The sequence below is a fragment of the Phasianus colchicus genome, chromosome 4, assembly GCF_987193195.1.
Source record: "Phasianus colchicus chromosome 4, bPhaCol1.hap1.1, whole genome shotgun sequence".
Taxonomy (NCBI): domain Eukaryota; kingdom Metazoa; phylum Chordata; class Aves; order Galliformes; family Phasianidae; genus Phasianus; species Phasianus colchicus.
The window spans coordinates 30,645,954-30,661,343 of NC_143439.1; the positions used below are offsets into that span (position 1 = coordinate 30,645,954).

At 41.1% G+C, this 15,390-nt stretch overlaps 1 protein-coding gene across 2 annotated transcripts; it reads right to left on the bottom strand.

The window, feature by feature from the left end:
- Positions 1-7,873: 7,873 nt before the first annotated feature.
- Positions 7,874-15,372, bottom strand: SARAF (store-operated calcium entry associated regulatory factor). Of its 2 annotated transcripts, none has more exons than XM_031596738.2 (6): positions 15,229-15,372; positions 14,782-14,954; positions 12,953-13,343; positions 10,874-10,979; positions 8,592-8,704; positions 7,874-8,102 (listed from the first exon to the last, which is right to left on the bottom strand). In XM_031596738.2, exons 1-6 carry the CDS (start codon positions 15,308-15,310, stop codon positions 8,077-8,079), a joined length of 891 nt encoding a protein of 296 aa, XP_031452598.1. In that variant the 5' UTR covers positions 15,311-15,372; the 3' UTR covers positions 7,874-8,076. The 2 variants fall into 2 exon arrangements, with proteins under 2 accessions (XP_031452598.1, XP_031452597.1); XM_031596737.2 differs by having other exon boundaries at positions 10,874-10,982.
- Positions 15,373-15,390: the final 18 nt, after the last annotated feature.

Genomic DNA, 15,390 nt, shown 5'->3' on the forward strand with positions numbered 1-15,390 from the left:
GCCTGTTAAAACAATAAGTCAAGAGAGGTAGTTACATGGTAGCCCTGGTCACTTTCTAAACTGGCCTGAATCAGCCATGCAGCCAGCAGCAAAGCCATGCCATCTGACTCATGGCCACCATTTCCAGAATCTTGTTCCAACAGGAAAGTTTCAGCATCTATGCAGCAAATGAGATAAAGAAAAGAACCCATCGAAAATACTCTCCCCCAAATCACCTCTTTTATCAGCCGATTCAGTTTATCTCAACTCAAAGTGCTGGTGGAAATGCCACTTTAGCTCTTATGACCTGCCCTTGCTGGCTAAAAGAGGGCATAATGCAGGGAGTTTGTGTGAGAAGCAGAATACAGATAATTAACCAGATAATAATTAGCTGCTCTTTATTAGCTCTTTCAGAAACGCACACAGAACAGATTGTATTTGCTGTAGCTTTGCTGCCTTCTTGGATGGCAGCAGATACTGTGAAAGAGGCAAATTTCTGTTTGTTTCAGCAAAGACATAATTTCACAGAACGTGAAATATCACACTCAGATAAGCCAAAACCTTCTGGTGAGCTTTTACTGAAACTTCCTTTTTCACTTGCAGGGCAACCCATTTCTGTACAAGCAGAAGATTAAAGTATTACTACGTCTTACAGAGCATTTTTAAAACAATTTTGAGTCCTATGGTAAGCCTGTTACAAGTTGCTGTGGCCATGATTTGGCCAAGCAGTGTTGGGTATCAGGAAAAAATTCTTCACCAGAGGGCAGTGGGCATGGAACAGGCTGCCCAGGGCAGTGGGCTCAGCCCTAAGTGCTGGAGTTCAGGGATCATTTGGACAGCAGACATAGAGTCTGATTTTTGGGTGGTCCTGTGTGCGGCCAGGAGTTGGACTCGATGATCCTGTGAATTCCTTCCAACTTGAGATGGATATTCTGTGAGTCCATGATTCTAAACAGTATTCCCAGTGTTTGGGTGCCTCTGCCAGACCTAAAACACCACAGCGACTTGACTCAAAGCACAGGTTCTGTCAAGACACAACTGTTTTGAGGTGTTATAAAGGGTTAATTTCATGCCTTCACACCTCTCGCTAGAGGTGGCATCTCCTGTCCACATCCCTGCTCCTTTGCACTGGATCAGGCCTGTGTCCTTCTGTAGGCTGCACTAAGCCACATCAAACCAGCACAAACCTCAAAAACATACGATCTGGCTAACATGGTAGAAACATGATCATGCAGCAGTCACATCTGATCCAGATAAAGCACGTATATGCAGCCAAGTGTGAGCAGTTGCAGGCCGCAGCCTGGACACGGGACAGATAGCATGGGAACAGGTGAACAACTGGCTGACCAGCATTTGTGAATTGGGCAGTCACCTGCCTGAGTAAACAGTACAGAGCTAATTCAGACTCCATGAATTTTGACAGAGAGTAGGGATTTGTTTTGCTTTTTTGTATTTATGGTGGCTTTGGCTGAAGCTCTCAAACAGAAGAGCAGAAGCTTGAGAGATGTAGAAGCTTGAGCAGAAGCTGAAATGAAATGCTTTCAAGAGTCCCTGTATCCAGCAGTTTCCATTTATGTGACAGCTTCTGAAAGACTTCAGGCCACAGCAGGGAAGGCCTCAATGTGATGAGTGCTGTAGACCATCTACGTTTGAGTTTGCAGGTTTGCAGCTGAAAACTGTGTCAGAGGGGGGCATTACACCCAGGAATCCTAGCATCTAGTCCTGCACAGCCCTTCCTGCCTCCTAATGTGGGGAAATAAAGTTGCCAGGCACTGTGTCAAGGGTAGATTAATTTCATACTTGAAGTAAGTGCCACAACCCGAGCAGAGGAGCAGCTGCCACACGTAAACCCAGTTTTAATCGCCTTTCTGTTATGGAAGCAGAGGTTGCGGTGGTGTAACTGGAGCCTCTCTACAGCAGCTGTATTTGAAGCAGGGCACCTTTTGTCTCAGGGGATCGCAGAGTAAAGAACAGTGCTTCTGGTATTTGACAACAGTTCCCTGGATGAGCAGTTGTTTCTTAAGCAATAGCCCTCTTTGTTGTTTGCCCTGCCACTGGCTAATTGACAGCGACAGGGATTATGTAGGGAGGAGAGAGCATGTAATGGGGACATCAAAGCCAATTATTGGGTAAGAGGAACAATAACGGAGGAAGGCTCTATTCAGAAAGAATACATGTTTATGTAGCGAGGCTTAGCCATTCTCACCGCGATCCTGTGCCGTTTTTTTTTTTCTTTTTCCTTCATTCCCAGCTCATGCTGCGTGTCTGCTCTTAATAACTCCTGCTGAGAAGAGTCTGGCTTATTCACGTCAGGTTCAGCAGTTCCACCTAATTTTCCAAACCACATCTGTTTTTAACCCACCATCCACTTCTCACAGGGCTTCCTACGCCTGCTGGCTTGGAGCATACACATTTGGCACGTTCACTCCATCCTTCATTACGTGCTCTCTTCCTCCATCTCCTTCCCTAAGTCATTCCTTCCCCAGCACAAGCCCACCCCTGCACCTGCAGCAGTGCAAGTTCCAGAAAATATTGAACCCTGATATTGATCCTTATCTGATACCAGGGACAAAAGGAATCACAGGATGGACAGAAGGGAAGGGTACTCTGAATTGCGTGGCAGAAGCGTAAAAAAAACCAACAGTATTTCAATGAGAATGCAGTATCACTTACTCAGTTCAGGTAACTGTTTACTCCAGCCCAGCTTCCCACCCTTTGCTGTTTGCACTGGTGTGACTATACCGGTGCAAAGGAAAATGTAGTCTAGGTAAACATAAAAACGGTGTGGACTTTCCACTTCACCTCCAGCAAATTGTTTCATCGAAAGAAAACACTTCTTAACAATTATTAAGAATCAACAATGACCCTCTCTTGTGCACTTCCCAGGAGTTACACAGGCTTTTCTGAAAGATGAACTCTTTTGTGACGCTGTGGCTTCCAGTGCCTGTAAAGCTCCACAGGGCAGAATACTCATTTACCATCTGGAAAAGCCCCTGCTTAGGGCTTTTGCATTTCTGCACCAGGGTGAGCAGCAGGGCTGCAGCAGTTTCAAGTCACAGTCTGTATCAGTACAATATCAGCTAAACGTGGCGATTAACCTAGATGGGCAGTTAAGTTTCAAAACCCAGTTATGAATGCATTCTTTTTCATTCTTTACTCTTGAATACCTGTCCAGCTGATGTCAGCCTAACAAAACTCTGCCTACAAGGTAAGAAAAGAAACAGGAAAAACCACATCACATCCCTGCCCCCACATTTTCATCCCAGTGCCCATCAGGCAGCAGCCATTTGGTCCCAGTGGACTCAAGCAGCAAGGTAAGTTGTTATGGAAAGTAAGCTTGTGTAGGAGGGAGAAAGCCTATTAATGGGAAATGAGGCCAGTTAACGAGATGAAGTTATTTGGGGATTTCTGAGCCAGTCACAGAATGCCTCCCTCCCTGATGTACTTACCTTCATTCTCATCTTTGCTTGTGACCTTTACAAGGTGCTATAGTAAGCAGTTTCGTAAACCAAACAGGATCTGGATTCTGAGGTGCACCCATCACTGAACCAGCAAGACTGTGAAAATGGATGGTTAGGCCTACAGCCACGTTTCATGGCAAGGATGGAAAGAAAGTGTCAGTGACAGCTTGACCCAGCAGCTGAATCCATATGCTGCTCTTTTTAAGTCACGTACAGATTTGGAGCATTCTGCAGATACAGAGCACAAGAACACTCTTCACTGCATTGATTGGCTTTACCAGTGCATCCAACATCATTTTCTAAAGATCTGTTTGGCTGTTTTCCAAAGAATGCTGTCTGTTCCTTGCAATATAAGAGTCAGCATCTGTCCAAATCCTAATTTCTCTTTAGCAGCTGCGACAGCTTAACTAAAGGGTATGTGTTACTATCTTGGGCATAATTGCTTTCAAGATTCAAGCACAGCCTTCCTCTCCCAATTTCTTTGCACCGTTTCACCTCTGCTCACTCAGTTACTGCCTAATCCACAGCTCCTTGTTAAAAAAAGAAACACTCCATCTATTAAGAAGGACAGTATGTAGATTTAACCAACAAGCGCGCCGAGAGAGTATCAAACCCACACAGCCTGGCTGGCTCTGTAAGATCATTATGAGAACATGGAATTTGTCGCCATAAGAAAAGTAGCATTTCACTGCTGACAGTACGTGTCAGCAGCAGGTGCCTTTCCACTGGTGTTGAACAGGATGTCTTTGCCTTGAAAGCAAAGGCAAAAACAGCTTTCTGAGCTGCTTCAGCTCACTTTGAGCAGATTCTGCCTCAATTTCCAAAATAAATCAGCTTGTCAGTCTATGTTTCCAACCACATGAATTTCTCTACTGATCTAACTTCACCTGTTATTGATACAATTTCTTTGCAAGTTGTTTATCAAATTACAAGGAGCTCTAACCAGATCCAATCTTATCAAACAGAAAACCTGTTGCAGTTCTAAGTATCTTGTTCTCATTGAAATAGTGCACAAAGCACTGTTAGTATTATTTAAACCCACAGAAATAAAGTACTCCTCCTCTTCAGGTTCAAAATAAAATGCTGATACAGTGTTTTGTGCTGATTGTGAAGATAAGCTTTGCAGAGCCATTCTACTTCAACATATTTCAGGCTACCCTAACCACAGCGTTTACAGAAGCATACGGACTCTCTAAACACACACCTGCCTGCAGGTTTGTTTGTTGTTGTTCTGTTGTTTTAAACAGTGTGCCTATGAAGTGACTGAACTAGCACACCCTAGGCCAGCTGCCTTGTCTTAGAATTCTTAGTCATTCCTAAGGTAGGATGGAAAGGCTGTTTTCAGGTCTAGTAGATGATAGTTCATCAGCCCTTAATCTGCCCCAGTAACTAGGTGCCAATACAGTATCCTCGACAAAAAGCACTCATCTGCCTGAAGACTGAAACAAGTTCTTTTTGCAGCTATAATCTCCAGAAAGTTCAATTCACTGCCTATAAATGTTTGCTCTATTGATTTTTCTCTCAACCTTCTGCAGCCATTCACATCTCAATGTACTTTTTACAAGTACTTGTCACTTAATTACTGAAGAAACATTAACACTCAGCAGGAAAAGAGGAAACTATTGAGACAGAAAACAGTGGGAGATAAGAAATACAGGCTGTTGATCATTTTCACTAGCATTGCCAGAACACAGCTGCAATACAAAAGTAGCTATCAGAAAGTTAAAACTACTGTAGCCAGAAAGAATATTGGAAAAATCGAGAGCATCAGCTGCAGAAAAAGATTTCAGATAGATAATGACAAGAAACTTAGCCTCTCCCAAGGAGCACTTTACCCCAAACTGCCCTCGTATGTAAGGAAGAACAAATGCCTGAATGTTTCATTACATGTAACATGAAACAACAACGTTATCTGTTGGTACAGACTTCATTTCTATTAGGGGTGTGTGTGAGTGGTTTTGCTGTCCGTAGACAGCTAGACTACTGCTGTGACAGAATCACTGGTTGATAAATACTCTGAAGACACTTACAACTGTGGTCAACTTGCTTAAATGAGGTGGGAGAAATACAGCACTTACAATTGGTCCTAAGTGCAGAATGCAAAAAGATTGCATTGTCAGTTTTTATATGCCTGTGCAGGCAGGCATTGCTTGCTACTTTATTCTAGCAATCCATCAGTGAAACAGCATCTACTGCTGGAAATTCTACTGCACGGCTTTACTTCTCTTCTGAAACATAGTGATATGAAGTTATGAGCACAGAACATTAAAAAAAAGCACAAAATACACCATCTCACTTTGTTGAGAAGTCTAACACATACCTTGCACTCAAAGGAAAGAGCAAGCTGCATAGCAGGAGCCTGCTGAACTAGCCAGATGTGACCTGGGAGTTGAGTCACAAGACAGTGATAGAGAATATTTATCTCTGTGTGCCTGTTTTCTTTCATCACATGCTTTAGAGGAAGTCAGCTGTAAAACCAGGAGCTTCATTCCTGTAATAAGCTTTGGCTTTGTGTGAGGGTATAAGAGTATTAGCAGAACTATTTCCAAGTGCAAAGTAGAATTGCAATTATTATACAAAATGGTTTAACACTTTAAAGATCCATACATGCCTTCCAATTATGAAGTTAAGAATGTCATCAAACTCTGACCAGGAGCAGAAGGCAGATGTTCAGGAAGGAAGACCAACTTCTCATGTGAATATGTACTCTTAGCTGCATTCCACGAGTCCTTCTTATTCAGGAAACTCACCAACGCCCTGGATGTTTGGATCACAGAAGCTTTGAAGCTGGAATTCACAGGCCTATTTAACCTTATACTGCTAATGCAGCCCAGATCAGTAGGCCATGACTCTAGTAAGAGTTGACACATTTGCAATATAAGAAGTAGATCTGTCAGCTCTTGTCCCAGCCTAGATTCTTGCTATATCCACAACCAAGAACAGAAACAGCGATCATAACTTCAACCTGACCTTGTAAAGCTAGGAACTTATTAACATCACAGAGTTTTTCTACAGACTTGAAAGTGAAATTGTGATTTACAAGAACTCCTTAACTTCTTTATGTGGTTGAATATTTTGTTATTGAAAATTCAATCAATAGAATAACTTGCAGTATTGCTTTATTGAGATGAAATGCACAGCTTATGAGCTCCGCAGCTGAGGATAAAGGATGTTATTACACTAATCAAGAAGTTTGCTGAGACACGAACAACTCTGAAAAAAAGCCAGTGCCATTCCTCTGCAGGCTTTAAGCTACCACTTTAAATACAAAAATGCTCTTTATTCACTTGTTTTTATTACTTTATCAAATAGAAGTGAAAAAATATCGTAGAACAAGTTCAGCAGACTAGTGCAACTCACCTGGTTTATACATGAAAACAGACATCATACAGGATATAAATACACATGAAAAAAAAACATCCAAAAGATTTCATAACATATAATTATTGAGATCACTTCAACCTATCCAATTAGAAAAAATCCAGTTTCATTGATAAGTAATTAGTTGGTGAATAGAGTACTGATTGTAGTAAGTTTCAGCTCAAATTACAAATAAGCAAGAACTCCACAAATGAAATAAACAGCCATACTTGGCTATAATGATTTATCATATGCTCCGTCTCCCAAGGCAAAACCTCCCATTATGTCCTTTTTGCATTTGCAATGAGCATCTTCAGCTTATCATGCATTGGACAGGCCATCTAGCAGGAAAGATAGGAGCTGAGATATAAGCCAGTTCACAGTAGACATTTTCACAGCACTACTAGCAGCCACAGTAAAAAGAAAATGGCAATGGGATCAAGGCATCTGCAGTCACCTTAATTTAAATTGCCTCAGTGTTCTAGAAGAAATATCCAAATTAGACAAAGAAACATAGAATCGTTTGAGTTGAAAGGGACTCTTAATGATCATCTGGTCCAACTCCTGGGCAACGAACAGGACACCTACAGTTACATCAGGTCACTCAGAGCCCCACCCAGCCTGGCCTTTAATGTCTCTAAGACAGGGCATCCAGCAAATCTCTGGGCCATGAACCATAATGTTTCATTCAGGCTATATTCAGGCTAGAAGTGCCCCAGATTCACATGGGTGCTTAGATAAACTCTAAAACATGGTGAAGCTCAAGTCTGCATGTCTTGGCTCCAATAATCACACAGCACAGAGAAACACTAACATCGTTCTCTCTAGAAATATAATTTCACTCTTATCCACTAAGGAAAACCCTCATCCGACTAGGTGATTGCACTTAGAATAACATTCATCTGAATTTTAAAGACCTGTAGTAGTTTCAAAGAACAGCAACTTGTAAGTGTTAGCATGATTAGACATTATGCTTTCAGACTCTGGATTGCAAAAAACAACCCCATTAAATGAAATTAAGCCCAGAACAATGAACTGATTACCATAATTCCTCATAAGCAACCGTAACATCATCTGTCTCAATGAGGATGAGTTTATTTTGTATTTTTCAAGAAGAAGCTGTTGTGGTGAAAAGCAATAGTGGAGGATCACATTTCCACATGGGAAAGAGAGCAGTTATTTGCCTAGTCCTTCATATCTCTTCTCACAGCTGTTACTGCTAATTAAAAAGGGGTTAGTACAGTCCAATCACTCAGATGTAGTAACATCAAGGATTTCATCTCCGTTTTGTGCCACCAAATCCTGCAAAGGATAAAAAAAAAAGTCTCAGCTCCACCACAGTCAACCCAATTGGCTCTCTGCAATTCCCTAAAGGGTAAAGCTTCTAAATAAGTCAAACTTGTGCAAAAATTACAAAAGGAAGCATTAGTTGTGGACTGACAGGCCAGAAAAATATTTTTTGCAGACAAACTTCTTTTTGTTGCTTTGTTTCATGTTTGTATGTTTACTAGACATGCATCTAATGCATGTCCCAAAGGAGAAAGTCTTAAATTAACCATGCAGATAAAGACCATCCTAATATAAGTGTTACTATGCTCACTGTAGGAATCCACACAATGCTGCTCTGCTTCTATGATAAAAAGATGTAGGAAATAGTTACGTGCCCATCTGTACTCAAGTCTTGACCAGAATAAAACCGAGAATGCTTGCTGAACCTCACTTAACATCTGTGCATTTTGGGCAGATCAAAGTTTTTCAGGCTTTAGGAGGTTAAAAATTCTTGTGCCTTACCAGATGCAGTTCTTGTACTGCTGCCTTGTGTGGAATCGCTGGACTGTCTGTACACTGGAGGTACAGCTGTGGGATCTCCCCATGTATTGAAATATGAGGAGCGTGGCTGCGCTCTGATGAGTAAACAGGGTGGAAAGAAGAATTGATTGGTGATGTTTTGAATAATTAAGGTATAACCACAACAAACTTATTCAGAGAACTTAATCAGAGGGAGAATTGTAAGCAGGCATTTTTTCCAAACGTACAAACCTCCCCATTTAAAGGAATTAAACCCTGACAGCAGGGATAACATCTGTAGCATTTTAAAAGGAAGTTGAACCTCATCCTTCAGGACACCAGAACAATTGCAAATGAATAATAAATCCTCCCTTTTGAAAATCTGACCTCAGTTTCTATCAGACAGGAAAGTTTACTTGAGATTCTAAGTTAAAATATATTTGGTATTACCTATATCCCTCCCACATAAGGGGAAAGAATACATACCTCTGCACTGTTAACTACCTTGAAAAGATAGGATCAGTAAGACCAATGCATCATGATCTTCAATTCACTGATTTGTTTCTACAGATAATGATTTCATAAGACTTGGGTGGGGGAGGGAAGAGGAGGGAGGAGCATGTAGAAGAGGAGGGGAAAAAAAACAAACAAGAAACAAGAACAGTGGACCAAGGACTGTTTTCAAAGAAAAGAAGCCCTAGTTAGAAAGCTTGTTCAGGTGTTTGGACTCAAACATTTTCAGGCCGCTAATCTTAAATAAGAGGCCACTAAAACTAGGGGGTGAACATCAAGAGAACTGCATGTACAAAAAACATACACAGTGCTTAAATATAAATATCACATATTAAAGTACTTAACTATCAAGTCAAGAAACCTTCAAATGTATCCTAACTTTTCAAAAATCCTTAGTAAGGTTAGCACAGTAGAACAAAATCTGACGTTTCATCCATTACCCTTTAAAATGTTACTCAAAAAGAAATTATAGACTATTTCTGCTGTTGATGAGTCACTGTCCACATGCACGTTGCTTGACTTTTTAGACCAAGACTGCACAACGAACACTTTATACCTCAAACTTTTACTTCTTAATAAAAGGACAATCTGATAAGCCTCCTGTTGTTACTAGGAAAACACTTCACACAGAGAAGGAAAGATGCTTTACCACTCTTGCCCACCTTCCCTTATTTCCAATCATAAGAACTAAAAGCAATTATATTGGATTTGTTATATTAGTAGCTTCCTAGAAGATTAGGCTTCACTTATGTGCAGTTCTTTGGCAATCACAGGAAAATGCTTGAGTTATAAAAAAATGCTGCAGAAACCATGTATTTTCTCTAGTGGAGGCTAATACAGCAGCAGGGTCAGCCTCTTTTCTGATGTAATTAGTGACAGAACTAGAGGGAATGGCTTCCAGCTGCGCCAGGGAAGATCTAGGCTGGATGTTAGGAAATACTACTTTTCTGAAAGACTGGGCTGGAATGGGCTGCCCAGGGAGGTGGTGGAGTCACTGACCCTGGAGGTGTTCAAGGAATGTTTGGATTTTGTGTTGAGGGACATGGTTTAGTGAGAACTATTGGCAGGTGGATGGTTGGACTGGATGATCTTGTAGGTCTTTTCCAATCTTGGTGTTTCTGTGATTCAATTCCCCCCTTTAAACTGTTTCAAGAGTGATGCATGTTTAATGCTTCAAAGCGTATGGCAGTGAGCAGTAGCTATTTACTTCAGCACTGAAATGGCTTTTGAACGTCATTCATGTTGTTTTTCCAAAAAATTTACTTACACACGACTTATAAGTCCTCTGGAAAACTACGTTTTGGATTTCTATACATGGGCCATTAGGAGACTGGAGAGTAAAGGCTGTTCAGTTTGACTGCACTAATTATCACAGAAGAGCAAGTGTCAGCCATACTAACGTCAGGAGAGATGACACTGACACAAGAGAACTACTTACAAGTGGCTTTGTGCTTCATATTTTTATCTGCATTTTAAAGCAGTCTGGATACGGATTGTTCAAGCGTTCATTTTAAATTTGCAAGCCACCAAGTCAGGTCAGAGAATGCACTTAAAGCAGAATGAAGAATCTCAAGAACTCAAATCTTTCTCCTCAAGAAAGGTGTTCAGAATGTCTTTGCTACTAGAGCTACAGATCGTACCTCAAAGCTGTTCTAGCAGTAGGATTATAGAGCCTGAATGATACATGTCTGAAAACTCACAAACAACATAAATGTACACAATATGCCAGCTGAAATCTTGTATATTTAAAATTTGACAGCATTCTATTTTACCTCTGACTGCCAGCCAAGTAGCCTAGCAAGCCTCCTGCTCCTAATCCAGTCCAAAATCCTGGTCCTGAATTGGTTTCATGACTGGAACGAGTCCCAAAGCCATTGTCTTCTTAAGCCAAATGGAAAAAAAGAAAAAATATCAGTTAATAACACTTACTCCTCAGGCTGTCTGTTGCAATAAGACTCTCACCTCTTAAACATAATAGCAAATTAGACACTAAGCTCTTCCTGATTTCAACTGATTCTTGATTAAGCTTGTCTTGAAAGGCACCCTCAAAGTTTGGAAAGCAGGAGGAAAAAAAAACAACAAACAGAAGCAAGCTAACAAAGGTAAAGATTTTTACATCAGAAATTAGCTTTCACTATATCAGTCTCCGTGTTTACAAAACACAGTGAAGTCAGAGCGTGCAGACTTTATAAACAGATGAGTTAAATTAAAATCGGAAAGAAAGTGAAGACAGACTAATTTACTCAAGCAGGCAGACAGGGGAACAGAAATCAAGTATCAAAAAGCATCACAGAAGAATAATCCTGACTTACATTATCAGTTGAAATCAGACTTCTGCAGGTGTCTTGATGTTGGATTTCATTTTGAATGTACTGAGACGAATATAAGCTCACCTTGGATAATACACCCATTAAACTATGCTATGTTAATCAGGGAGATAAACCAACTAATTTACTCAAAAGCAGCATGGCTGAACACTGATTCAGAAGAAAATCTTTTTTGTTGAAAAAACCTAGGGTAAACCACTAATACAAGAAAGTAATTAATACAGTCTAGCTAAATGAGTTTCACAAGAAACATTCTGTATGCCAAGGGAATTTGAAATGAAGCAAATTAAATATTCAGATCAATAAGTGAACCACTTTGCTTTTCATTATCATCCCAATTTTCAAAAGCAGATGTGTGCCTGATACGGTCCTATTACTCTAAGGCATGCTTTTGCTCCATTGATAGAACTAAAGGCAGACAATTAATCCTCACATAGCTCCCAACCAAGATTCTCAATTTTCAAAAATCAATCAAGAAAAGGTATTTTCAAGGCTCTATTCTTGCTACATTTCAGATTCCTGTCCACTTAAACATGTGTTGAAGTAATTCACAAGGAATGGGGTAGGGAAAAAAGAAAGCAGTCCTTCATTTTAAAACTAAAGCCACACGCACACTGAATGTTTACTTTGGTTTGCCTATGTCCACTACAGCAGAACTCTGTAAAGACCACAATACCACCAGAGGCAAGTGGCATGCATACACAAGGTTACTCATTGGTGCACACACAGAATAGAAAGGCTGTCTGAAATAACTATTTTGAAATCAATCTGCAAACTCACTAGTTAATACAGAATCATAATCCAACCCCAATTTCCTGCTCCAGGTATGTAAGAGAAAGTGCTGCAAATGCACCACACAAGTTTATCAAGAAGAGCTATACTGGCACCCCCTATCGGCAAGTGGCATGAGCCAGTCTGCACAAAAGCGTTAACATACATTTGCTAACATTATTCAAACATAAGCTTTTGACTAAGTAAACTTAATTCTTGCTATCTACTGCTTGGTAGGACCGCTCCTCTAGTTCACAATAAAAATAAAAATAAAAAAAAAACAGGAAAAAAAATTGAGATCATGCGTCTTGTTACAAGGTAATTTGAGTTCTAGTGTCATGAGGATTACACATTTGCAAGGTTAAATGGTCAGGCACCAGATGACTAAATTCTACTTGCCTTTGGCACCATAACTACCGATCACAATGACCAGTTTCCTGGGAAAAGAAAAAAGTTTGCATGTTTTCCTAGCAGTCTTGCCACTACTTCTACAATTTCCAATTCCAGGTGAGAGACACCACACAAGATGCACGCCCTGCATAGACTATTTTCTGCTCTGGGAACCAAATTTTTTGACCACTGAGACTATAGCAAACCACGTGTTAAACCAAGGATTGCTATATGATATTCATTTCTAGCAAATTAGTTATGAAGAAGCCAACAGTCAGGTGAGATAACACAACAGCTGAAAGCACATCCTGAAGTTAAGATAATGTTTGTTTCGGAGCACTAAATAATGGCTTATAGTCCTACCTGTGGAGCTGAACTTAAAACCAGGAGGAGGAGGCGTCTGATTACTCTGCCAGAAAGGACGAGTGTATCCATCACCACCACCAAAACTCTGCTGGGGTTGTTGGTTACTAAGGAAAAACTTGTATACGCCAAAGGCAAGAATCAGTAGAACAATTACAAAAATTGTTCCAGCACCAGAATGAGAAGAATCCTTTGTTGATGTATAATAGCCAGAACCAAAGCCTCCAGAGTTCTTCGCTTTCCGTTCACCTTCCTTCGTCAGTTCTAACCTGAACAGCAAACTGCAGGACCCCCTTAAGATGTAAGGATCATCTGGATAATTATAGCCTTCACAGCTCACTTCAATTTGTCCAAAACGAAGAGTGTTTTCCAATTCCGCTTTGCACTGCCACTGAAAAGTAAACACAAAAGCAAGTAGCAGCTATTTCTCCAGAGATGAAAATATCTGCCTGCATTCCCAAATGTATGCAGACAAAACTGTAATCTACAAGAAGTCATATAAAAAGCAATAGAATAAGGAACTTCTGAGCTCTCCTATTCTGAAAAGGGCTTGGAATCTGAGAGTAGCTAGGAATGTTTTTAAAATTCCTAGAAGATAAAGTGATCTAATTGTTTAGAACACAAGAGTTACAAGTCAATTTCTTCACTGGACAAGTTTTTCAAGTATTCCTTCTTTAGGTACAGCAGCACTTCTGAAAATAATCCATCCAGTCTACAACAGTTACTTAAGAAATGTCTCACCCATGCAGACTTGATGACAGCTACAAAAATAGCCCTTGGAAGCCTAAAAACCAGTGCATGTGATTATATTCATGTTCAGGCCAATATAAAAATAAATCATGTTAGACATCACTAGGGATTCAAAGGCGACAGTTAGCAATAGATTGTGATTTTGCAGGTGAATATATATGAATTTCTCAGTTTCAGATTTCCTTGAGTCATCTGAACTTGGTATGAACAGTACCTGTAACAAACATACACTTTGAAAAATGCAGCTTCCAAATTAACAATTCAGTATAGCAGTACCCACTGCAAATTCCAACTGGGCTGTACTTTTACGATACTATATCAATTACAACAATAAACTTCAGTTTTGATTCCTGGTCAGTCTGATGGCAGAAGGGTAGGTAGCATCAAATACAACAACTCTTTATTGAAATACCAGAGTAAACTATTAACACACAAGAGCAAGCCATAGAATCATTTGAGTTGGAAGGGACTCTTAAAGGTCATCTGGTCCAACTCTCCCACAAGGAACAGAGACACCTACATCAGGTTGCTCAGAGCCTCATCCAGGCTGAACTTGAATGTCTCCAGGGACAGAGACATCTATAGGCAAACTGATGCAATGCCTCATCATCCTGGAATCTAATTAACTCGGAAGTCATAAAAGGTTCAATTTTTTTTTTAAGAGGGCATAAGTGACATAAATAAATTCTTGTAATCCTTTATGTTCTACAAATTGTGAATACATTGGTCAATACCGAAGCAAAGGGCATTTTCAAGGATTTGCCTAAGCTTGGTTGTATATATTCAAGCAACATTTCAATTAACACCAATGAAAGTTTGACTGGTAATGCTTTTACATTAAAACCTTCATGGATAATCCTTTTTTTTTTTTTAAAAAAAAAAAAGTGATATATATACATATATATATATACACAAACACACACAAATAATGTTTTCAGTATCTAGGGTAACCTTTAGCTGTTCTCTAGTAAAAAGAAAAGCAACGCTCTGGCTGGTTGCTTTCTCTTTCTCTTCCACAAGTTATTAGTTCTGTATGAGGAGGGTGCCGTATCAGTTTAACTGACTTTAACCACTGTTACCTGCACATCATAGCCATCCCAGCCTCTGTTGTAGCACTGAACGACCTCAGGGATATCAGAGCACCCAGCACTGCCTCCAGTGCACTGAAGCTGAGGGACCGCAGCCGTTCGCCGGGCCGTGGTATAGCGGTCCCGGTGCAGAGTGAGCACCTGCACGTCCCGCAGCAGAACCCCTGCAATAGGCAGCAGAGATCAGCACGGCCATACCCCACCATCCTACGCCTAGAAGCGGAGGAAAATCGCACGGAGCTCTCAACGGCTCCCAGCGCGTTCCGTCCCACCCGACGCCACGGCCGAGTTAGCAGCCGACCTGTCTGAAGAGCCCCTCAACGAAAGGCCTTCCCACAGCTCCACGCCTCGGACCCCCGCCCCGCTGTTACAGCGACAGCCTAACGGAAAGAGGCGGCCGCAGGCCCACAGGCACGCTCCAGGTCCAACAGCTCTCACCTTGTTGGTCCCAGCCCCACGCGGTGCTGGTAGCAGCGCAGAGAAGCAGGAAAAACGCAGCAGCTGCCCCGTCAGCCGCCATGACAGCTCCGAGGCACACCGACACGACTCAAAGCTCTTCCCGGCGCAGGACGCTGTTCATTGGCCGGCCGCGCCAGAAGG

What these genes read in the sequence shown, in the direction of transcription:
- SARAF (XM_031596737.2), bottom strand. Translation starts at nt 15,310, where the DNA reads ATGGCGGCTGACGGGGCAGCTGCTGCGTTTTTCCTGCTTCTCTGCGCT. An exon ending in GGGATGGCTATGATGTGCAG is followed by an intron (nt 13,344 to 14,781) that starts GTAACAGTGGTT and finishes TTTACTTTTCAG; the next exon opens with TGGCAGTGCAAAGCGGAATT. An exon ending in TTTTAAGTTCAGCTCCACAG is followed by an intron (nt 10,983 to 12,952) that starts GTAGGACTATAA and finishes ATTTGGCTTAAG; the next exon opens with AAGACAATGGCTTTGGGACT.